This window comes from Rhamphochromis sp. 'chilingali', assembly GCF_963969265.1.
Source record: "Rhamphochromis sp. 'chilingali' genome assembly, chromosome: 10".
NCBI classification, from domain to species: Eukaryota; Metazoa; Chordata; class Actinopteri; order Cichliformes; family Cichlidae; genus Rhamphochromis; species Rhamphochromis sp. 'chilingali'.
The window spans coordinates 1,043,642-1,067,057 of record NC_137937.1 but is presented as its reverse complement, the minus strand read 5'-3'; the positions used below and the strand labels follow the sequence as shown (position 1 = coordinate 1,067,057).

Here is a 23,416-nt window from a genome sequence, read left to right as displayed (position 1 = left end):
GAATTATTTAAAACAAAAAAAACTCCCTCAGTGGGTAAATATCATCAGCTCCCTGACACACACAGACTGATTGCTGATTTTCACAAAGTGGGAAATGGATATACGAAGTCATCACAACTTTTCCAAGTGCCAAAAACTGGAGCGAGAAGGATCATCAAGAAATTCAAAGAGAGCTGAAAGTACTGAACAAACTACTGAGAGATGGGTTTAAAGACCCCAGCAGACAGTAGTGAATGACTTCGCCAAGTTGGGAATTGTAGTCTCAAAGAAGAAAATCACAAGAACCTTAAACAGGAACAGACTGACAAACTGGGAATCTCATCAAGATGGAAGGAATCAAAATATGTCACAGAAAACCTCAAGTCAGCAGCAAAACTACGTCAAGGTCATTGCTTTGTCTTCCAACATGACAACAGCCCAAAACATATGACACTCCTGATGAAGAACTTCCTCTACAGGTCCAAAGTGAACATTACTGTCTGGGCTCCACAAAGCCCTCCTACTGAAGATCTATGGGGTGAACTGAAGAGCAAGGTCCATGCCAGAGAAGCTTGAGAGATTTACCAAAGAAGAATGGGCTGAGCTAATCATTTATTTCCATGGTAGTTAGCTGCACATACCTGATTGTCGTCTACTTCAACAACGGCAGTAAAAAAGAACCAGCTGCGCCATCGAGTATCCGCCAGACAGTCAGCCTCTGAATAGGCCAAACTTTGCTCTGTAGTGACTACTTTGTGTTGTTGTTTTTGTGTGTCGGCTGGAGAGAGTTTACAAATGAGAAGCAAAAAAGAGCCGTCTGATATTCAAAATATATTCAAAGGTGAGAACAGGCTTTTCCCTGCAGCACGGTATGTAATAAAGACTCACTAAGAGAATAGTGGCATTTACCAGAAGTACAAATACTTCATTAATGTACTTAAGTAGAAATTTCAGAATCAGTTATTTATTCTCAATAATCCCGAGTAAACCATCACCAAACTGGTTTAGATCTCTGGAATCGTCCATTTCTAAATTGCTTTGAAAGATAAACCTGTGTATTATCTTAAAAATGCTTCAAAGGACCAAGGATGAAGCTCCTGAACGGGTCCGGGACAGGCTTGCGGACCAGGTGTTCTGGCTGGGCCTGGGAGTTTGGGTTCTGGGTCATGGCTGGGGTTAGGGCTGCTCGATTATGGCAAAAATGATAATCACGATTATTTTCACTGAAATTGAGATCACGATTATTTGACGATATTTATTTAACCCTTTAAGACCTACTATAGAACCAAGTCCACCAGAGCTTATATTATTTTTTTACATGCTGTAGTGCCATTTGTGGGAGCATTTCAAGTTGCTATACATCAATACAACTGTTATAGCCCATATTTTAATAATATGTATGCATTAAGTCCATAGTAATTACATTAATTGCAAAAAAGTGCAATAAACTACAAAAAAATTGAAAATCGCTTTTGTTTTGTTTACATATATTTCTACTTGGAGAAATTTAAGAGGCTTATCCCTCAAAACTTTAAATACAATAAAGTTGCAAAAAATAGTTTACAACAACAGGAAATTTATTTTGAGTGTCTTCATAGTTTTATTTTGGAGATACACCAATTTTTATATACTGCAGGAAAAACAAAAAACAATCCTATGATGCAAATTTGCAAAGAAAACAGCATGTGCATCATTTCACTGTGGGAAGTGTTACGAACAGCTGATAGGAACGGCAAAGCGTGTTTCTGGAATATTATGTTTTTGTTCCTGCAAGCGCTTTTTATGCAATTTTTGCAAAGCTTTATGTGGAACGAAACCGTGACCGAGGACAAGCTGATGGCATCAGATGTAAGTACAACTCCTCCGGTTTCATATGCAAAACAAATTATTGCGCTAGCTTACACGGTTCAGGTTCTACAGGGATTTAAAAATAGTTACGCAAAACGGAGCGTGCTGCTCTGACGGCTTTAAAGGGTTAACAATGACTTTAAAAAAATAATATAAAATAGTGTGCAACACCACTGAAGTTTTTTTTTTTAAACTCTCTTTTCAACCAACGGCAGTCACTCTCCAAATAACTTCTGCTTAGCTTTCCGAGCTTCCCTCGGGTCCTCTTAATCAGCGGTCTCCAACCTTTTTTGCGCCACGGACGGTTTATGCCCGACAATATTTTCACGGACCGGCCTTTAAGGTGTCGCGGATAAATTAGGGAGGGGCTAATAATCGGCTCAGTCATTTTTAATGATCGTTGAAAGCCCAGATCGTAATCGTGATTAAAATTCGATTAATTGAGCAGCCCTAGCTGGGGTGTCACCAGGGTTGTGGGTTGGTGCATGCAGGCCCCCGTGCATGGGGGTTTGGCCCTGGCAGACTTCAGCAAATCAGTGGAAGTGGGGGCCTCTTTAGCTAACGGGTAGGTTGGGACCATCTTTTGCAGGTGGTCTCTGCTCTTCGGGAGTCCACTCTGTGGGTGGGGGGGTCTAGCAGAGGTGGAGGATGGGTGAACCTGGGTGTCCATTGACTGAATGTTGGGGTGGGTGTAGTTTTTCCCCTGTAGTGGAGTCGGGTGGGCCACCCCGAGCTCTCTGGGGCTCAGTGGTGCTACTGCCCCAGTGTGGATGGGCCTGGGCCCCCCTGCCCTTGGTGGATTTGGGGAATGGGGGTGCCCATGGGGGTCAGCGGGGGAACTGGCTTCAGGTAGGAGGTATTCCTCCTCTGTCCCCTCCTGGCTGCCTGAGCCTCAAATTTATTCCACACCACAGACACTCGCATTACGTACACGGTCATGACAAATGCATATAGGGCCTTGTGGGTGAGTACACTGAACTGTGTCCAGAGGATGGTCTGTTTATTCAGCCTCACCTCTCGTGCCAGTGCCCACTTCTCAATTTTAAATCGCACTTAGACACTGAGGGTTCTTGGGAGGGAGCTGTCCCCACAGAGGCTTGTTGGTGCCATGCCCCTCTGCCGTTTTAAATAAGCTTTAAAACAGCATGCAAAAACATCACAAATGAGTGGGCGGAGTGAGGTATCAGGTCTTCTCACACCCCTGTTCCCTGTTCTCCATCTGGGGCAGCGGACAAGGAGGAATAGCTGGCCATCTGGTCAAGATGGTGGGCTTCCCTGCTGCTGCGGGACCGGGACGGTTTGCTTGTCTCCACCCCGGGGTACAGGGGACCATGGTGGACACCAGAGGTGAAGGGAGCCACCAGGTGGAAGAAGGAGTCCTATTGGGCTTTTTAGCCTGTGGGACTTTGGAGGCAGCTGATAGGTACCGACAGGCCAAGTGGAACGCAGCTCGGGCAGTGGGTGAAGCAAAACCTCGGGTGCGGGGGGAGTTTGGAGAGGCCATGGAAAAAGACTTTCGGATTGCCTTGAAGAGATTCTGGCAAACCGTCAGACGACTCAGGAGGGGAGAGCGGTGCTCTACCTGCACTGTGTATAGTGTGGGTGGAGCACTGCTGACTTTGACTGAGAACACTGTCAGGCGGTGGAAGGAATAAACAAAATACTCCTTAATCCCACTGTCTTCCATGACAAAAGCAAAGTCCGGGGACGGCTCGTCTATCCCCGGGGGTGAGGTCACTGAGGCAGTTAAGGAACTGCTTGGTGGTAGGCCCCCTGGGGTGGAAGAGGTTTACCCAGAGTTCCTGAAGGCTCTGGATGTTGTAGGGCTGTGTGGTTGACACGCCTCTACAATGTTGTTTGATCAGTGATGGTACCTCTAGATTGGCAGACCGGGGGGGGGGGGGGGGGGGGGTTTCCATCTTTAATAAGGGGGACTGGAGGGTGTGTTCCAACTATAGGAGGATCACACTCCTCAGCCTCCCTGGAAATGCCAGGGAGCTGGAAAGGAGAGTTCATCCGTTAGTCGAACCTTGAATACAAGAGGAATAATGCGGTTTTTGTCCTGGTCGCAGAACACTGGACCAGCTCTTCACCCTCTCGTGGATACTTGAGGGTGCGTGGGAATTTGCCCAACCAGTCTACATGTGTTTTGGGCGACCGTGGCTCAGGGGGTTGGGAATCGCATCTGTAACCGGAAGGTCGCCGGTTCGATCCCAGGGCTCTGGCTCTCTGTCCTGGTCGTTGTGTCCCTGGGCAAGACACTTTACCCTACTTGCCTACTGGTCTTGGCCAGAGGGGCCGATGGTGCGATATGGCAGCCTCGCTTCTGTCAGTCTGCCCCAGGGCAGCTGTGGCTACAACTGTAGCTGCCTCCACCAGTGTATGAATGTGAGAGTGAATGAATAGTGGCATTGTAAAGCGCTTTGGGTGCCTTGAAAAGCGCTATATAAATCCAATCCATTATTATTATTATTATGGCCCTGGAACTTACTGATTCTTTACATTGATGCTATGGTTATTTTTCTTTCTTGTACTGAGACAGTGATTGTAATTCTCTGACACTGGGCCTTTGTTAGGACAGTGAAAAAAATCAGGGCTTAGCCCAGCCCTGAAATCTTTTTTTTTTTTCCCAAAAAAAGCAACTTTTTAAAAGTTTTTACTATATTTTTGTCATGGTCCCGGTCGGTGAGCCAGTGTTTTGAGTTTTGTACTTCTACGTTTTATTTTATCATGGATTATGACTAGGGCTGAACGATATATCGCATTTGCGATAATATCGCGACATGATCAAGTGCAATTTTCTAACCGCAAAGGCTGCGATTATACTCTGGACATGTCCAAATTCATGGGCTGCATCCTCCTGAGGCCGCATTTGTAGACCGATTACGTCACAGCGACGCGCCGAAGGCTGTCCAAATTCGTAGACTCCTCCGAATGTAGCCGACAAATGCGTCCTCCTTTTCCCCGAATTTGAAGGATGGGTCGGGTGTGTCCTTCGTGGCCTACCATATCCCAGAATTCATAGCGCGGCCCAGCCAAACTCCAGTTTCCAGCAATGGCGGCCGCTACTAAGTTTTAAAATTACTCATACTAATCTTTCTGGGTCACAAAATAAACTTTTAACATATTTTCAGGCGAGAAAGTAGCTGTGTAAACATCAAATATCTGCTCGGTTTATCAAGATATCCCATATTTGCAAAAGTGCTTCGACGTTTTCAGAGGCGTCTGCTACCCACCAGCTCGACAGCTAGCCGGGAGCTCGAGGGTCACTGATGCGGCCGAGAACGGCACAACTCCCGGCACATCATTTTCAGATCACCGCGGAGTTTCGCTGCTCGGGTTAAACATAATATATAAGTCACTTAGACAACCTAAAAATGTTATTGTTGGGCTTTTTTCAGTGTTTTGTTTGTTCGTGAGTAAATCGGTTTGGCTGAGATTAAAGTTATTAGATTAGATAAAATAAAACTTTATTAATCCCCCGGGTGGGTTCCTCCTTGGTTTTCACACAGCTGACTAAACGTCAAACAGAAAACTTATTAAACAGAAGTATGAGACAGTCGAGAATTTACACCAGTGTCTGGTTATATTTTAGATAGCAAGAAGCAGACGGCCGAGTTTATTAAACTCCACCGAGACAGCGGTGACGCTAATCAGAACTAGACCGTCCAATTTCACGCCTTTAAACTTTAAAGGCGTGTTTGTGTGTGTGTTTATACAATTGCTATTATGTTTGCACTTTATGTGTAATGTTACTGACTGCAGAGATCAGTAAGATGTGTGTATTTTTTATTTATTAGTTTTATTTATTTAATATTATTTTGTAATTGAATGACTGTCTAGTAGTTCACAGATGTCGAAAAACTGAGTGTGGTAAAGCCACTGATTTTGTTTATGTATATTTCTGCAATCTGCACATTGTACTGACTTTCATTTTAATGTTTACACCAGGGTTCCTTGTCAGCACTTTATGCTCAGATGTTTGTAAGCTAAAAATAAACTATTGTGTATGTTCAAATATACTGTTGTGATTGAAGAAGTTAAATAAAAATGTCAGTCATCAATTCATGCATCACCTCATGTCATCATAACAGAGGTCTGTCTTCCAGGAAAGAACAGTTTAAAATTAATGTAATATAGTATTGGCCATACTATAAGATGTATTGCTTGTCTTTGTTTAATAATACAGAAGACAAAGACCTTAAAAAATAATCGCATATCGCATCGCAATCGCAATATTGGGGCAAAAAATCGCAATTAGATTATTTTCCATAATCGTTCAGCCCTAATTATGACTGCTTGTGCTTTGGTTTCTGCCCTAAGTATTTCTAGCTCCTTAGTTCTGTAATACTTCCTGAGTTCTAATTCTTAGGTTTTGTTATTTGGCTTCCCGGTGTTAACTCTGTCCCACACTTCAGGTCTCTGTGTTCTGTCTCCCCAGTCTCTACTAAGTTTACGTGTCTAGAGTTCAGCCGGTGTGTTTCCTGTTTTACTTTGAAGGTCCGTGTCTCATGTCAGTGTTTCTAGTTTTGCTTCCCTTTGGTCTCGTCGTGTCTGATTTCTTCCAGCTGTGCTCTCCTCCTGTGTCTTATTCCCCTCGTTATGCCCCAGTGTATTTAAGCCCTGTGTTTCTCTGTGTCAGTGTCGCGTCCTCCCTCATGCTGTGTGATCCCTGGTGTGGAGTTTTAGGTTTTGGTTTCCCAGTCTAGTTTAGTTCTGTTATTAAAGCAGCGTTTTTCTGAGTTCATTCCTGTGTGTTGCGCGTCCTGCATTTTGGGTCCTCTTCCTGCCTGACCACAGCCGAATCGGGACAATTTTACAGTTAAATAAATATTTAAAAATTCACACACAGAGTGCTACCTAAAGGCTGAAGTAAGATGTGTGTAGCTGCCTGTCACAGAATGATACTACGATTAACTATCAGTGCAGTAAGAGTTCTTCAGCTTTGTTACTATTTTTTATTTTAAGCAGCAGCGTAAAGCTCGATGAAGTAGTTACATGCATATTTAAGCTTTACCAGCTCTGGTCTCAACGTATCTGCTTCTATTCTGCCAAAATGGCCATTTTAAACTGTTACCTGTGTTTGGTCTTTTGGGTACTCACCTCTTCCTCACCTTCACCTGGCGTCTCATCAATCTGCTGCACTCTTAATTTCCTCTACTCTCCTCCCTCGCTCCTGTCCTGGTTGTTACAAATAATGCAATCAGGATGTATCAAACAAACTATGTTGCAAATGTTTTGATGTGACGATTAGTATTACTACATTATTACATACTTTATATTTTAAACACAGATTTTAGCATATATTTAACATATCAGATTGAATTAAAAGCAAAAACCTAATGTTTCTGTTTCATAAGACCAAGTCACTAATGAATACCGACTACAGGCTAATATTTATTATACACTACCAGTCAAAGTGTGGACACAGCTTCTGATTTAATGGGTTTTCTTTATTTTCACGACTGTTTACATTGTAGATTCTCACCAAAGGCCTCAAAACTGAATGAATGAACACATGTGGAATTATGTAGTAAACATAAAAGTGTGAAATATCTCAAAACATGTTTGATATTTTAGATTCTTCTAAACATCCACCCTTTGCTTTGATTCCTGCTTTGCTCACTCTTGGCTCTCTCTCTGAGCTTCATGAGGTCGTCACCTGAAATGGTTTCCAACAGTCTTGAAGGAGTTCACAGAGACGCTGAGCACTTGTTGGGCCTTTGGCCTTCACTCTGAGCTCCATCTCATCACAAACCATCTCCATTGGGTTTAGGTCAGGTGACTGTGGAGGCCAGATCACCTGGTCAGCACTCCATCACTCTCCTTCTTGGTCAGATAGCTCTTACACAGCCTGGAGGTGTGTTTGGACTCATTGTCCTGTCAAAAATAAAATAAATGATGGTCCAACTAAATGCAAACCAGATGGGATTTCAAATACGGCTGTCAGCTGTGTCCCATCATGACTTCTGCACAACACAACTGATGGTCCCAACCTCATTAAGAAAGCAAGAAATCCCACCAATGACCCCTGACAGGCTCACCTGTGAGGTGAAACCATTTCAGGTGACGACATCATGGAGCTCACTGAGAGAAGGCCGAGGGTTTGCAGCGCTGTCAACAAAGCAAAGGGTGTCTACTTTCAGGAATCTTAAATATAAGACTTATTTTTGATTTTTCTTTGATACGTAATTCCATATATCTGGCTTCATATACTTGATGTCTTCAGTTTGTGTCTACGATGTTGAAAGTAGTAAAAATAAAGAAAAACCATTAAATGAGTAGGTGTGTCCAAACTTTTGACTGGTAGGTACATCAGCCAGCATTTCATTCCCATTTAATCCCACTGGATTCTGTGGCCTTTCCATCTAATGACATCTGTCTTTCCAGCAACATCACGTCCTATTTAGGTAACACGTTTTTTTTCATGTAATTCTGCATTCAGTATTCAGATTTAATGATTAGACTGTATTGTGTCTTCAAATGGTAAACGGACTGAAAGAGGAAAAGCAGAGCTATAGTCAAGGTCGGCGTGGGTCAGTGGGGCTTTAGGCACAGCTGCACATGTTCATACATTTTGGTTGCTGTACTTCAGCATCTACAAAAAAATGAGTGAGCATATAGGCAGAGATGTTTTTTTTAATTGGCATGCAATTTTAAATCCAACGTTTCTATCGGCTCTATAAACACAGCAAACACACAAACTGTTTGTGTGCAGTTTTATACACAGTGTGCTGCAGCGAAAGGTCCAGCTGCTGAATCTGGCTGGGAGAAAAAAGAAAGAGCCAACTTCACTCAGAGATGGAGGAAGATAAGAAAGCCAGGACAGGAAGAAGAGAGCTTAGATTTAAAGGCAACGACTGTCCAGTCGTTTTGATAAACTGGAAATTGAAAGCTTACATGTAAACACTTGTGTTTTTAAATCAGCTACTGGATGTGTACATGTGACATTATGTTTTTCATATTGTGAAACATGCTGCAAAACAAACAGACACAGCTCGCTAACTTTGTGTTATTGAAAGTGTGCATGAAAACGCTGCACTACAGGTCAGTGCAGGATAAACACATAACGTGATGGATTTAAAGTACAGACCAGTGACTAGTGCACAGTGGCTGTGGTGCTCATGGTCAGTTTCTTTCTCAGGATATGCCAAACTGTAGATTTAGCCCTGTTGTGTTACTTTCTCAGATGGTTTTTGGTCTGTTCTCCTGTTTCGCAGCTTGTTTCACCTGCATGGAGAGCTCCTTTGACAGCATGCAAGCACAACACCTCAGATCAACTCCAGGCCTTTTATCTGCTTACATGATAATGACATAAAGAACGAATTGCCCACACCTGCCAATGTCAAATGTCCAATTACTTTTGGTCCCTTTAAAAAGAGGGTGGCACATGTTAAGGAGCTAAAATTCCCATTGTTCCCAAGGCCACTGTTCACCGGTTGTCCTAGTTTCGATTATGCATATGAACTGTTTATAGTGTTGGGGAAATCTGCAGTCAGCACATCTGCAAGCACAGTCCCTGGTTGGACGTTCTTAAAGGGATACAGCAAAGATCAATCCAATGAGTCTGCATGCGCGCGCACACACACACACACACACACACACACACACACACACACACACACACACACACACACACACACACACACACAGGAGATAATGGAGATGCATGTTAGAAATGGCATGTTATCCAGCCACAGCACAGCAGGCTGATTTACACCAGTGTCCACAGCCCTGTTTTTGTTCCACCTCCAGGATCTGTTATGATTTGTATGCAGATGGTCAACGGTTCCATTTCTGAGGGCCTTCAAATGAAAACGCTGACTGACCAAATAATGTGTTGTACTTTGGTAGTCTGCAGGCTCCATGATCCTCTGGTCCCAGCTCCTGTACGATATTCAAACTCATCCACTTTTTGGATTTCTCTCTGATCTATCACAATGGTTCAAGTTCATCAAATTTTATTCGCCACATGCAGTAAACTGCAGTGAAATGAACCCGCCCCCCGACCTTAAAAGTTATTCCAGACTTTACACCGGATTGTAAAACACCCTGAGAGCGTTTTGTTACAGTTCAGAGTCAAAGAGTGATCGCTGAACCACCGAGACACTCCCACCACCTCTGTTCAGCTCTGCTGCCTGTCGTGGAGTCTTTGCAGATACATATGTAATAGCATCATCTGCATACATCTGACACTGGACACCTTTACAACTGTCCATAAGTCACTGATGTAGAAACAGAAAAGCAGCAGTCCTAAAACGGACCCCTGTGGAACTCCCACACAATTTTGAAAGCTTGATTTCATTACATGAACTCTTCTCTATTTGCAGATATGAGCTGGGACATTTTGGACTAAGGTCTTATTATTACAGGTAAGTATTCAGAATAGCCCACCCTGCACAGGTATCAGTCTGTCACCTTCATCTGCCACAGGCTGTCAAAGCTACAGCACTGCAATGTCTAACTAAGATTTGTTTCGTATGATTGAGTTGTTGATTTCTCTTATGCTATAACTTCAAAAAACTCAAATATGTCATAGTAACAAACCCATGGCAGACCCGACCACACTAACCATTCTAAACACGCTTTTATTCCGGTTGTCGTTCTTTTACACGCAGCTGCAGCTTTTCAGCTGAACACACACCAACAACAACTCAGTCAGGACCCAGTACGGATCTAATGCAGCTGCGGTGTGTCGGCCTCCCTGCAGCGGTGCTGTCAAACATCATTCCCACACACTGGGTGACACAGATATTATGTCAATATGCAGAATCTCTGGGTCACGACTACTGTAAGCCACCTTTCTGATGAAGATGATTAGTCACAAAATCATCTGAAATAGCTGATTCATTTGTGATCAGTCTCATTCACTCAGTCTGAGAGGATGCAGCGTTACAGTAATCCATGTGAGCGACCCAGTTCATCACCAGCCTGTGGAAGTCATTCAAAGCGACTTTGTGGAGTTCTCCTGATGAACGTATCGTAACGTCTGGAGCGGTCTATGCACTACACCTACTACTTTTTTTTTTTTTTTTACTGTGTTCATGACAGTGTTGTGGAAGCTGCTAAAGTGCTGCCCGACTCAGAGCCTGCATCACTGTATCAGAGCACAGCAGGTTTGGTTTCCTGTTGTTGGACTTTGTTACAATAAACTGCAATTACAGAAATGACAGCACCAGGACAGTGGAATATGAACATCTTAGAGCTTAACATCAGTGTAAATAATATAATTCATATATTTAAAAGTACATGTTGCCTTTCGTATTTTGTAATGATTTAATATTTCCTGACTATAGACAGCGCAGTGTGTTACTGATGGAGGCAAGAAAGTACTTCAGCCAGTACTGGAGTATTTTAACACAAGGATCTGTACTTTTACTTCAGTAAATGATGTCTGTACTTTTCCCTCGTGTGTTTTATTGGGACGCTTCCCCCTGTAACCATGGTTTCCCCCCTCCCTGTGCACATACTCCGATAAAGGAACGACACACGGTGCTGAGTTCACCGACCTGAGTTCGTGTCCCAGCAGCAGCTCGTTGTCCTCTCACGGGGCTGTTACGCTCATGGTGCAAATGTTTCAGCTAGCCGAGTTATCCGCCGGCAGACTGCAGCACAGCTGCTACAGTCACACAGGTAGGTGAATGACGTTTGTCGGACACGGACCAATCAACACGGGCGCTGACGTTAGTGGGACCCGCCGCGTGGATGCTCAGCTGTGACTGGTTCATACTATTAAGGTAGGTCGGTCACAAAAATCCGTTTCAAATGTGATTCGCCCGATAAACGTTTATCTTACGCTAATCCAAAAACACGCCGCAGGCTAACGACGCTGACGTCAGCGCTGCCGGAAATGACGGAAAATTACCGTCCAGGCCAATCAAATATTTGCGGTGGGGGAGGGATTTGCGTTTCCGACGTAGCTATGACGTAAGCGTTAATCCCCGGTCTCTGTTCGAAGGGAAACGTTTAAGTGGGCGGGCACATTTGCGTGACCATAAATTTTACGGTAGGAGTGAATCATCACACAGCAGCCTTTAACCTGCTGCACCGGCAGGACGAATAAATCACCCGTGACTAAGACGAGCTTCACCGTGGGTCACCGTGGGAGAGCTCCAGTCACTGCCGGGTGTCTGTTACGGTCAGGAACAGGACGGGACACTCAGCTGTCTCCCGTCCAGCCAAGCATACCAACACCACACATCTAAGACGTGTTGCGGGATAAACGGCTCCTCTGTTTGCTAGTGTCACCGCCCAGTGTACACAACACGAGAACACACAATCCTATTATATGACAATACAAAATGAATCTTACCCATTGTGCTACACACGGGCGTTCATGGAAGTCCGAAAGCCCCACGCACGGCGCAACGACACTGTACTTCCGACTAGTAAGCCGCATACATGAGACCGGGTTGACTTTACTGAAAATACGTCGCCCCCTGCTGGAGAAACCGGAGATACACGTGGAAGTGGGAAAAACTCAGTGCGTTAAAACATTATCCTCCGATGTAAACAAACGCAAAAATGTAAACACGTCATAAAAACAGGATTTCCTATTAATCCTGTGAGAACTATTACATTGAATACACAGTTTTAAACAGGCCTACATTAACAGTGGGGACACTCCAGGCTGTGATACAAGTCTTCACATGATGCTAAAAGGTTTGACAATCTGAATGTTACAAAGGCAACAGCAAAAATGGAGATGGGTCTCTAAACGACGTCACCTAGAAATGTTCAGTCACACCAGTGCAACTGCACATTATCCTTCCAGTGTTTAGCAGGTGAAACCTTACAAGGAGCAGAACACTACCCAAAGGAAGCATTGCAGTACCATCTTCACTGCCTTGCTTTTTCCCCACATGTCCCGATTCTGTCGCCACTCCAGGTAAACTTATCCAAGCAGCCATTCATATCACACCACGCTGACATGGCCACTGTAGTTTATTTGGGTGGTGGACAGGGATCGGCACTTTGCCCCTATACAACCCAGCATAGCTTTCAGCTGTATGTGCTCCAGTAGCTGTTCTGTGGGATCAGGGACCTGTTTCAGGAAGCCGGTTTAGTGCAAACTCTGAGTAAGTATACCCTGAGTTAACGAAAACTCTGGGTTTTCGGTTTCACAAAGCGAGTTTAGATTAATTCTGAGTTACTATGACAACACACTCCGTGAAGCTAACCTGCCCCCTAGCAGGTTTACTTCAACTAACCCTGACCTTCTCCGCCTCTTTGTCAGAAACCTGACTGTAGGAAGTGTCAGACATGGCGTGCTCCTTCCTTGAAGAGCCAGTAGATGTTGAAGCCCAAATCCTCCGCAGAGCTCTCCACCGGGAGAGAGTGATTAGAGCGCGTTTGGACATTTTATCATTTCCTGATGATTTCCTGTGTGAACGTTACCGTTTTCCAGCACAATCTATAATTTTTTTGAATAACATCCTCAGGCCTAATATTGCTCATGTGACACATCGCAGACATCCTCTCAGTTCTGTACATATTATTTGTATCGCACTTCGGTTTTTTGCAAACGGGAGCTTTCTGTATAATATTGGTGATGCTGAGCACGTTTCCAAGGCTACCGTCTGTCGGGCAGTCAGGAATGTTACAGTTGCACTGAAACGTCTCCTGTACTCGTTTGTGGTGTTCCCCGGTCACAGACCCACAAGATTTATCAAAGAGGGATGCCACAAAATTGCAGGTATCAGGATGAACGAAACTTAATTCATGATGTGGTGATACTTGGACTACTACTTAAATTGTACATTTATTCTCACGGTTCCCAGGCGTGATTGGCTGTATAGATGGCACTCACATTCCAATCATTGCTCCTTCAGTAAATGAAGGAGACTATGTGAACAGGAAGTCTTTCCACAGCATTAATGTACAGGTACATAGTTCCCTGTAGCATTTCAAACTAACAAATTATTTCATTATAGTAATGGATGCTAATTTGTGTTCTCTGCACTGTGAAGATCATATGTGATGCTGCCAACATTATCACAAATGTGGAAGCCAAGTGGCCAGGCTCTGTGAGTGGTGGTGGAGGAGGACCCCCACCTGTTTTTCGGGCCTCCGCTTTTTTTCTGTTGGCTATAACGGGTCACATTTGAGCATACAGAGTAAGCAAATATGTACTTGTAATGTGCTCAGATAATTTCAATAAGTGCTTACAGAGGGGAAATTAATGTAGCCTCTAACTGCAATTGATTTACATGGGACAAACAGACCAAGCACTATGGCTCATAATACAATTACACCTTACCTGTTTGGACTATATTTTTATATTTCATTTTTACTTGCTGCCAGGAACGTTTGGGGCCTGTTGGGTTGCACCTGCGCTCACATCACATCACAAAATAAAATATAATAAAATAACGTGTTAAATGGGTGGAAATCCCTCGATCAATGTTTAAATTAACACTCACGCATTGACTCTGTCGGCTATGTTTTGCCATGCATGCTCCCTTTCTTTTGCAGCTGAGGCTGTGTTACTTTTTTTCCGCAAAATTTGCATGTTATCAGCATATGCTGCCATCAGAATTTCGGCCTCAAGCACTGTAAAATACATTGACCGCGCCTTCTTTCCCTCCGTCTCCATGGTGACTCGCTTAATCTGTGCTCCACTAATCAGGGCTTTATGTATCCTCGTGCGCGCGCTTAACTTGGGGTTAAAGCAACTCCGCGTTGATTGAACTAATTGTTATCAGCCTTTCTGAAACCGAATATTCCGAGTTGGACAGTTCGGGGTTACTCAACCCTGAGTATCGTTTTTCACTCTGAGTTTTCTAAACCGGCTTCCTGAAATAGGGCCCAGGCCACAGAGGCCAGGCTTCTCTGGGGTGTCTATGGGCAGAGGAATCCTGGTGGGCTGGTTATCTTTCCTTGGAGAACTTCACAAAAGGTTGAGTACCTACGTCAAACGCTGCTTTCTTTGGCCTTTAATCACAGATTGAACTAACAACATGAGAACAAACTGTGTGGCTAGTAACAAAATGCCTAAAGATCCAATTACAATGGTTTATTTGCCTTGTCTGTCATAGAATTCCATCTAAATCTAGACAACACTGATTCATTCGTTCAGTTAGGTGACAATTGATTCATAGGTCATGTAGCTAAACAACATGCTTTCTGAAAACTGTACAAAGACTGGATAAAAACTGAGTGCAAAAGCAGGCACTGTCCAAAGAGACACTTTGAAAGTCTGTCCAACTATTGCTCAAGACCACATGTGTCGAACTCCAGGCCTCGAGGGCCGGTGTCCTGCAGGTTTTAGACGTGTCCTTGATCCAACACAGCTGATTCAAATTGCTAAATTACCTCCTCAACATGTCTTGTAGTTCTCCAGAAACCTGCTAATAAACTAATCATGTGATTCAGGTGTGTTGACTCAGGGTGATATCTAAAACCTGCAGGACACCGGCCCTCGAGGCCTGGAGTTCGACACCCCTGCTCAAGACCAATTACAAGAAAGTCGGGTCATTGGAAACAAAATACAAACAAATTCAAAACTTTTGCTCAATATGACAGTAAACGCAGATTCAGAAATGATACAATTCAGGTTTTAATTGTTGACTCTTGTTGACCCAGTGAGGTCACCTCCTAGTTATGGTCCTTCATCCACTGTTCAGTCCAATGCACTATCTGCTCCAGGTTGTGCTCCATGTCCTCAGGAGTGTTGCTGGGAAGTTGGTGGACAATCTCCTTACTGTAGGCCTCCATGGCTTCCTCATAGATGGTCTGGAAGATCTCACATTGCACATTGTCCTGCAGCTTTTTTCCCGTGTAGCCCCTTTCAGTCACAAAGAAGACAGGGACAACTTGGTTCAATGGTTAAAACGATGAATTATCACTCAAATACAAAGGGACAGGGAACCAGACACTGTGGCTGCAGACGAGTTCCTGGAAGTTCTCATTTTTACAGCTTTCTTACGGAAAAAAAAGACAAGTCTCACAGCACTTGCTATTTCTGGAACCTGGATGGCTCAGCCACATGTTCACAGTCATTATCCAGGAGTAGAGAATGACTGTGATGCCTATGATAGAGCTACATTTACCACAAGCAGTGACAGCTCTGCTCTCGTCTGTATGCAGAAGGTGCTGAAGCTGGTTAGAGCTTGGAGCTGCAGTCAGCCATGTGTCTTAGCTCCCAGCCACAGAGGCTGAATGTGTTTGTCCAAGCAGACGGTGTCACAACTTCAAAAGCATCGTTTTAAATTCAAACTGTTAATAGCTGCCATATGCTACGTAATAATTCAATGACAAAACCAGTGTAGTACTGCAGGCTAACACTGTAGTGAAGAACTATCACATTATTTAACTATGATTAATTCATGAATCAGAAATCTCATCGTTTTCACTTCAGCAACAAATGTATTTCCCTCCAAATCAAACGCTGTCATGTTGCAGCCTCGTTTCAAAACTCTTCAAATTCCATTCGCACCTGTAAAAAAGGGCTTTGCTTTAAATTCTTCCAAATGTATTAAAAACAAAAACATGTAGCTAACAGGGCAACGATACACACAATTCACGGTTCGATATTTTTTCGATACAAAAAAGTGTTCATGCCCTTTTTTAAATTTGTCACTTATCAGAATTATAAATATATATATTTAACTCAAAAGGACAGTTTTTAAATTTAATGTTGCTGAAACAAAGTAATAAGAAAAAAAATAAATCTGACGGAGGAATCACTCATCTTTGGAAAAGAGAGTTTATTACAGAGAAATGTCTCTTTCCAAAATAAAAGCTATACTATCCGCTTCTTCTGGGCCATATTCTCAGCAGCATATTAAACATATCAGGTCCCCATAAGGAGAATCCTGTGCTAACAGCTGTCTAAATGACTCGGGTAAAGTTAGTAGCATGCGTGCTTGTTGTTTTTGTCTGCTTCCACTTGTCTTTGCACTAGGATGCTGTCGGAGTAAATGTGCAGTCATATTCGTTGTGTTCCCACTAGTGCTGTCAGCGTTAATCTGAAATGACATTAGCGCCACAACACGGCAAATCTCCGTTAACGAGCTACCGCGGATCGCCCCGTGCGTGGGGCTGGACGGCCAACACATTAACGAGCTAACTGCGCTAACACACTAGCTCCCACCATGTAATTGAGCATTGCATGGCACATCCAACATACTGTTTTACTTTAGTCCATGACGCGCTTACCTTCAGGGTCATACGTCACATGAAAACCAAAATAGTTCCAAACGCCAGATCTGAATGAGGGTGGGGGAGGTTCAATTTGCCATGTTGCAAGGAGAGCTTAACTTCTGTCTGCTAGCTTGCCCTGCGCTCAGTGAATCTGCGTTCGACTACTCCGCCTAGGCTGCACTGTCGACCCTAGGCGGAGTAGTCGAACGCAGATTCACTGAGCGCTCAACACAGACAGCATCGTCAGAAGGAAAGTTGATAAAATAAATCACAAATTTTGTATTGTTCATACATATGCGTACCGAACCGAAAGCACTGTATCGAACGGTTCAATATCGATACCAGTATCGTTGCACCCCTAGTAGATAAGTAATCACAGTCGTCCTGTTTTCACTGATCATCTGTCAGATGTTTCTGTAAGTTGGCTGAATCCACCTGTTTGAAATCCAGTTGACCGGACGTGGACACACACCTGTCTATATAAGGTCCCATAGGTAACAGTAAACGTCAGAGCACAAACCAGTCCATGGAGTGTAAGGAACTGTCTGAGACCACAGAGGACTGTATCTGCACCCAGAGCCACCAACAAATGAACCAGCGGGACTCTTCCAATCTGAGCGATTCATTCAGAAAGGGCTTAGTCAGGGAGGTGACCAAGAACCCGATGATCCCTCTGACAGAGCTCTGGTGTGGCTTTGTGGAGAGAGGATAACCTTCAATCAGCCCTGAAGTGGCCAGACAGAAGCTGCTCCTTGGTTAAAGGTACATGACAGCCCACTGGGAAGTGGCCAAGTGTCACCTGAAGGACTCAGACCACGAGAAACTGAAGTGTCTGGTCTGATGAAACAAAGACTGAACCACACAGCCAAGATAACAAAGGAGTGACTTTGGGACCATGCTGTCCTTGAGTGACCCATCTGGAGCCCAGTGAGCCCCACCGAACATCTCTGCACAGGCCTGATAAAGCTGATGGAGGTTCTGCAAAGAAATCTGGGAGAAATGTCCAGAAATAGACACACCAGGCTCGTAGCGTCGTACTCATACTGCCAAAGGTGACTCAACGTTTTGAGCAAAGGCTTATGCACATGTTAAATTTGTTTTTTTATTTTTAATAAATCTGCAAGAATTTCAGCTTGTGTTACTTTGTCATTCTGAGGTCTTATGTGAACACTGAGTGTAGTCCACTGTGGAGCAAGCCTGTAACATGACAGCGCTGTGATGACTGCTCCGTGAGCAGAAACAAACCCAGGTGTTGTTACCTGGCCTCCAGTCGAGTGTACAGCTGGGTGTTGTCTGTGCGCAGGACAAAAACGATGTCGAACCAGCGCTCGGGGAACAGGTCACAGCCGTGATAGTCCACGATCACGCCTCCTTCACTCATCTTTTCATCCAGCTCATCCACCACCTGCAGAACACCAACAAGCTCCAACACTGACACTCGATGCACTCCCTCAGTCTACCTGCACCGTTAGCAAAACGTTTGTTTTGTCTGCAAGCAGCAAAATTCTGCTAGAAATAATAAAGAGAAATCCATCAACTTAGTGGAGAGGTGGGCTCTGAGAGGGGGAACCATCAAAGTGTGCTGTGGCAAAATATCCAGACATTTATCATTTGTTGTAATAATGATATTAATAAAGCTCAGCACATTAACAGCTGTGGACAGATTCACAGGCCCTCTTTCTTCCCCTGTTTTAATGATGGAGAGAAATGTGTCTCCAAAAGGCTGCAGATGCTTACAATGTGCTGCACAGGCGTAAACTAAGATGTACACATGAACACACGCTCCGATCCATTTTACAAATGCATCCACCTGATCATTTATGCACAGTTATTACCTTCAGCTCACAAATCTGATCGTTTTCTCTTTCAAAAACCTTCCTGCTGCTGGTCTGTGGGTTGTTGTCAGACTGTGTTTGTGCTCATTGTTGGGCATTAAAAAAAAAAAGTGGTTTGGATTTTCAGGAAGGAGTCGCTCTCGTGACTCATCAAGTGATGTCACTGACTGAGTAACTGGTGGCAGGCTCTTTGAAAAAGTAGCAGGTACTGGAGAATATAAATGTTAGTTAAGTTTTAGTTAAATATAATCTCTGCCTCAGACATCGTTGTGTTTCTCTGCTCTACAGTCCAGTGTGGAAGTTCACTCACCCTGTCCTCATCCAGAATGGGGCACTGGTACTCGTCATCATATCCATCAAACAGTTGTCCTGGAGGAAAAAATGATCCATGCAGAGTTCAGATTCAGTGTGATTGAAAGCAGGGCCATCAACAGAATCACTGGCTGTAAATCACTTTGTGTAGACGAGTTAGTGAAAGTGTAATAATTGTCCTGAGAACATGATTTCTGCTTTGGGTCACAGACACCGTGTGCTGTAAGTATAAGAACATGGAAAAGATGGTGCAGACAGCTGCACCTGGTCAGAGTGGACGGGTACAAATGCCAGGATGTTGATGGCTCCAGCCTCGTGGAACACAAATCATGTGTGTGACATCAGAAGAAACAATAAGACCAGTCTGTTCCACTCATGTACCAGAGGGAATCTGTGGAGGCCACAGCAGCTGTGACAGCTGTCATCTCCACAGTCAGCCTTTGTGTCACAGCACTATTTCATTTAATCCCAAAGTTCTGAGTTTATTCTCAGAACGATCTTTGTCCTTAGCATGGTAGATGTTTCTGTCTTAATGTCCATTAGTTCCCAAAGTTCCTTTACCTTCCTGGGCCAGGTCTCCTATGTTGACATAGGTCAGCCCCGTGCGCTGGGCCAGTTCCTTTCCTAGAGTGGTTTTTCCAACTCCGGGAGTCCCTGTAGGAAGAAGAGTTAACAGCTGAATTCAAATTCAAAGTTAGTCTATATTAAAGATTTGACTTTACCCCATCTGGTGATGAGCATCCGATTGATTCTGCAGTAAAATGCTCAGTTTTGTTCTTCAACTACCCACCTGGCATTTAATAATTCAGTAGAAGTAAGAAATACAGTGATAGTGGTGCTACTGGGGGGTTTCAGCTGCTGGGAACCGTCTCTGCTGTGACTCAAGGCTATAAAGTAGTGATAGTGATGATATTTTAATCTTCTGTTGACCATACATCTAGTTTACCCATTTAACTCATAACCGACTTCAGGAGGCACAGACACTCCCCCCTCATTAAAAATGGAGAACGCCTTCAGGTTTCTGGGCACCAACATCTCAGCTGGACCCATCACCCTGGTGAAGAAGGCCCAGAAGCAGCTACACTTCCTCCGTGTCCTCAGGAAGAAGAACCTGGACCAGGAGCTGCTGCTGGCCTTCTACTGCTCCTCAGTGGAGCGCGTGCTCTCCTACTGCCTGGTGTTTGGTACTCAAGACCCACTGCTGAGAAGAGGAAGGCTGCACAGAGGATACTTAACACTGACCAAGAAAGTCACTGGCTGCCCTCTGCCACCCCCGGAGACCATCGCCAGATCCTCCTGTCTCAGGAAAACCAGGGCCATTACAGGTGAGCACCCTGCTGCGCTCTGGTTGGTGCCTCAGGTCAATCAGGTCCACACGAGCCCCCCCATTGGAGGTCCCAGGTTATCATGACATTAGTGGTTATTGTACCTTTGATTATATAACGGGTTGGTAGGTTACTCACATGCTTAAAGGTGGAACTATAGTAAAGATAAATAATAGATGCTACATGGACCTGAAGCTGCTGGAACACCTTCAGTGTGCTCTGGCATTCATTCTAAGAGTAAGCACAATCTAACGCCCCGCTCCAAAACACAGCACTTCATCCTCCCCCGTGTGCACGGAGGCGCGATCATTGTGGGACACGGCAGCTCCACGCGAACAGAGACGTTTCACCGTATAATCAGTCAGAATAACTTTGGTGTGCTGACACGTGGGTCCAAGGGGCAAACGCTCCAGTATACCCCGCGACATAATTACTCGGGTTGTTCATCATGTCACCCCTCTGTGTGCGTGGGACGGGTACATATCTAACAGCATCCAAATACACTGTACACCATTTTTTATCATCGTTATTATCGCAGCTGCAGCTTCACAGGACGCGATGGCTGAGATCAGACCACATGGACTCAGCTCCCATGATTACAAACATGTTGAACACCTACTAACTACCCGACATTTAACCGCAGCGCAGGCTTCACGTCTGCAGTAGGGTAACTGCAGAGAGTAACCAGGTGTATAAATGTACCGAACCTGTCAGCAGGATGTTCGGTTGCTTCTTCGTCTTCATAGCTCCAGCAGACACGTGTTTGATGATCGACACCTGAAAGTCAGAGCAGTGCTGTTATTCCTCCATGTCATTCCAGTCAGACCAGTAACGGCCAGAGTCAACTAACAAACCTGGAAAACTGGGAACCAGTTCGATGTAAAACTTTGTTTTGTTGTACGCTATAACCGGACTGATTCCACTGCCGTAAACTGAAGCTTTACGTCAATATTACGTCAGTGAGCAGTCAGTTAGCGACAGTTAGACAATTAGCTGTCGGAGTTTAAATTTTACAGCTCCGTACGAAGTGTGTGGGAAACATACGTGTGATTGGTTCAAACTGAAGTTTCCATTGTGCCCGGACAAGAGTGCGAATCTCTGAAAAGCCAGCTGTGTTTCGTACGAGGTAAAGCGAAGTTATATTAGCTTAACAGAAGCTGCCGTCCGAATATAAACTGTGAAATGTGTAATTAGCTAAACAACAGTAGCCTGAGAGACGTTTGTTATGAGTTTGACACTCGACAGAGGTCCTGGAGTCTGGTCCCTGTGGCTTAACTAACAGACGCAGTAAGTTAGAGATGTTGTCCCGAGTGCTGCGATATTTACGGGCTGTGTTTTCTCTCTCGTTTCGTCGCCAGCAGCTGTTCAGGTCTCCGGTCCTTCACTAATCTACTGTTCTCTATGGGAAACAGCAGCTTTAAGGATGAACAAGCTTGTGGCAGATAAAGCTACTGAGCGCAGGGTAAGTAACACAGTGGATTTCGGGAGGGGAGCCCGGGGTCAGTGGGGTCACACTGCAAACAGGAAGTATAGAAACCGTTACTTTATTACAAAGTGCTTCCATTTACATAATCCACGTCCATATGACGTTGTTTGCATGAGCAGTGTCCAGAGTAGAGTTTCAGTGTTCATTTCTGTTTGGTTTAAATATATTTATTTCACTAAACTTCGCAAAACTCTGACGCTTCTTTCATACAGCCCAACCAGCACTGACCCAACCATTATTTAGGATCGTACAGTAATCACTCTGATGTGCTAATACACACCTCAAATACTTAAGACCAGCAAACTGTCAAATGTTCTGGTCACACTTGATTCCTGTGGAAGCAGTAAGGTTGTATTAGTATGTCAGAGGACTGCATGGATCCTGCTGAAAGCTGTGTTTTCCACATAGCTGTACCTGTTCAGGTATCACCTGCATCTCACATGTTTATTAAGGAATGTAATCTTTCCCCGACCTGATTCTCGTACCATTATTTTGAGGTACTAGCTCTCCATTAAGCACAGAGCAGCCAAGTACCTCTTTTGTCATGTTTTGCATCAATAAATTATGTATTTTTTGTACTTCGTGTTAGGGCTGGGCCATATCATCATATATCATATTATACCGTTCATGGTAATACCGGTACAATGTTAGGCAGCGATAAGAAAATAAAATATCGCGATACAATATGAGTAAAACCGCATGTGCAGTGCCTTTGTTTTCATACGCACATGGCAGAAAAAGCATGGCGGCGATGGCGAATGAGGAGAGCGAAAGCGGATCGTTGAATGAAACGATGTAGCTTTAATGCACATAAAAAAACAGCTGCTTGTTTAAGTGAAAATACATTTATGTTTTTTTTTGGGGGTTTGTTTTGCATTAATAAAGTTGAGGAGTTGTAAAGTATTTTCTCGTGTCAGTTATATCGTTATCACAAATTTTCAAATGTATATCGTGATAAATATTTTTGGTCATATCGCCCTGCTCTACTTCCTATATATATAACAGGCAAACCATTGGGTGGATCCGTCCTTTATTGATTTGAGAGAGGAATGTTCTTCTCTTTCTGGAAGAAGAAATGGCAACCCTGTTTTATGCTCCAAGGCTGAGATAAAGAGGAAGAGGAAAAGAGAAGCTAGCGTCTCCTACCTGCTGAAGGAGTCGTCTCAACTGGACCAGAATGAGCCCTGGGTGGACAAATACTCACCCCGCTCACAGGTCAGCACCTTTGCTTGTCATGTACAAACTGCCCTTCACAACACAGTCCACCCACGTCAGCTCAGGTTCAAGTCCGGCATGCTGTCGTGAGCTTTCAAGGCCCTGCATAGCACGATGGAGTCCCCTGATGGGAAACCTTCTACCCACTCAGGGTCTCACCAGAGGTAACTGTAGACTGGAACAGAGTCCAGTCACAGAAAGACCCACTTTTTAATCAGAATAAAGCATCAGGACAGTAAATTTTGATCTGTTGGTCAGTTTCTACTGCTTTG

At 44.2% G+C, this 23,416-nt stretch overlaps 3 protein-coding genes across 11 annotated transcripts in view; 1 reads left to right on the top strand and 2 right to left on the bottom strand.

The window, feature by feature from the left end:
- Positions 1 to 12,347, bottom strand: part of ydjc (YdjC chitooligosaccharide deacetylase homolog) — a 33,013-nt gene extending 20,666 nt beyond the window's left edge. For 2 of the 7 annotated variants that reach the window (XM_080894932.1, XM_080894930.1), the window contains exons 1-2: positions 12,140 to 12,213; positions 6,931 to 7,008 (exon numbers count right to left, since the gene is read on the bottom strand). Coding sequence is in view for 3 of the 7 variants with exons in the window: in XM_080894926.1 (XP_080751052.1) it covers positions 12,140 to 12,226 (87 nt within the window). In the remaining 4 variants the exon portion in view is untranslated. Of the gene's footprint in view, positions 1 to 6,930; positions 7,009 to 11,336; positions 12,022 to 12,139 lie in introns of those variants that run through there. The other 5 variants (XM_080894931.1, XM_080894926.1, XM_080894927.1 and 2 more) reach the window with 5 other exon arrangements.
- Positions 12,348 to 14,827: 2,480 nt separating this feature from the next.
- On the bottom strand, positions 14,828 to 21,877 carry ak6 (adenylate kinase 6). 2 transcript variants are annotated; one of them, XM_080894940.1, is made up of 6 exons: positions 21,770 to 21,877; positions 21,151 to 21,220; positions 19,680 to 19,772; positions 19,117 to 19,175; positions 18,231 to 18,376; positions 14,828 to 15,613 (listed from the first exon to the last, which is right to left on the bottom strand). In XM_080894940.1, the coding sequence occupies exons 2-6, from the start codon at positions 21,185 to 21,187 to the stop codon at positions 15,424 to 15,426; spliced, it is 525 nt and encodes a 174-aa protein (XP_080751066.1). In that variant the 5' UTR covers positions 21,188 to 21,220; positions 21,770 to 21,877; the 3' UTR covers positions 14,828 to 15,423. The 2 variants fall into 2 exon arrangements, with proteins under 2 accessions (XP_080751066.1, XP_080751065.1); XM_080894939.1 differs by lacking the exon at positions 21,770 to 21,877 and adding an exon at positions 21,298 to 21,376.
- rad17 (RAD17 checkpoint clamp loader component) overlaps positions 21,538 to 23,416 on the top strand; it is a 26,830-nt gene continuing 24,951 nt past the window's right edge. Inside the window, exons 1-3 of one of the 2 annotated variants that reach the window (XM_080894925.1) lie at positions 21,538 to 21,569; positions 21,805 to 21,905; positions 22,935 to 23,144. In XM_080894925.1, coding sequence (XP_080751051.1) covers positions 21,867 to 21,905; positions 22,935 to 23,144 — 249 coding nt within the window. In that variant the 5' untranslated portion in view covers positions 21,538 to 21,569; positions 21,805 to 21,866. Of the gene's footprint in view, positions 21,570 to 21,801; positions 21,906 to 22,934; positions 23,145 to 23,416 lie in introns of both variants that reach the window. The other variant, XM_080894924.1, reaches the window with a different exon arrangement.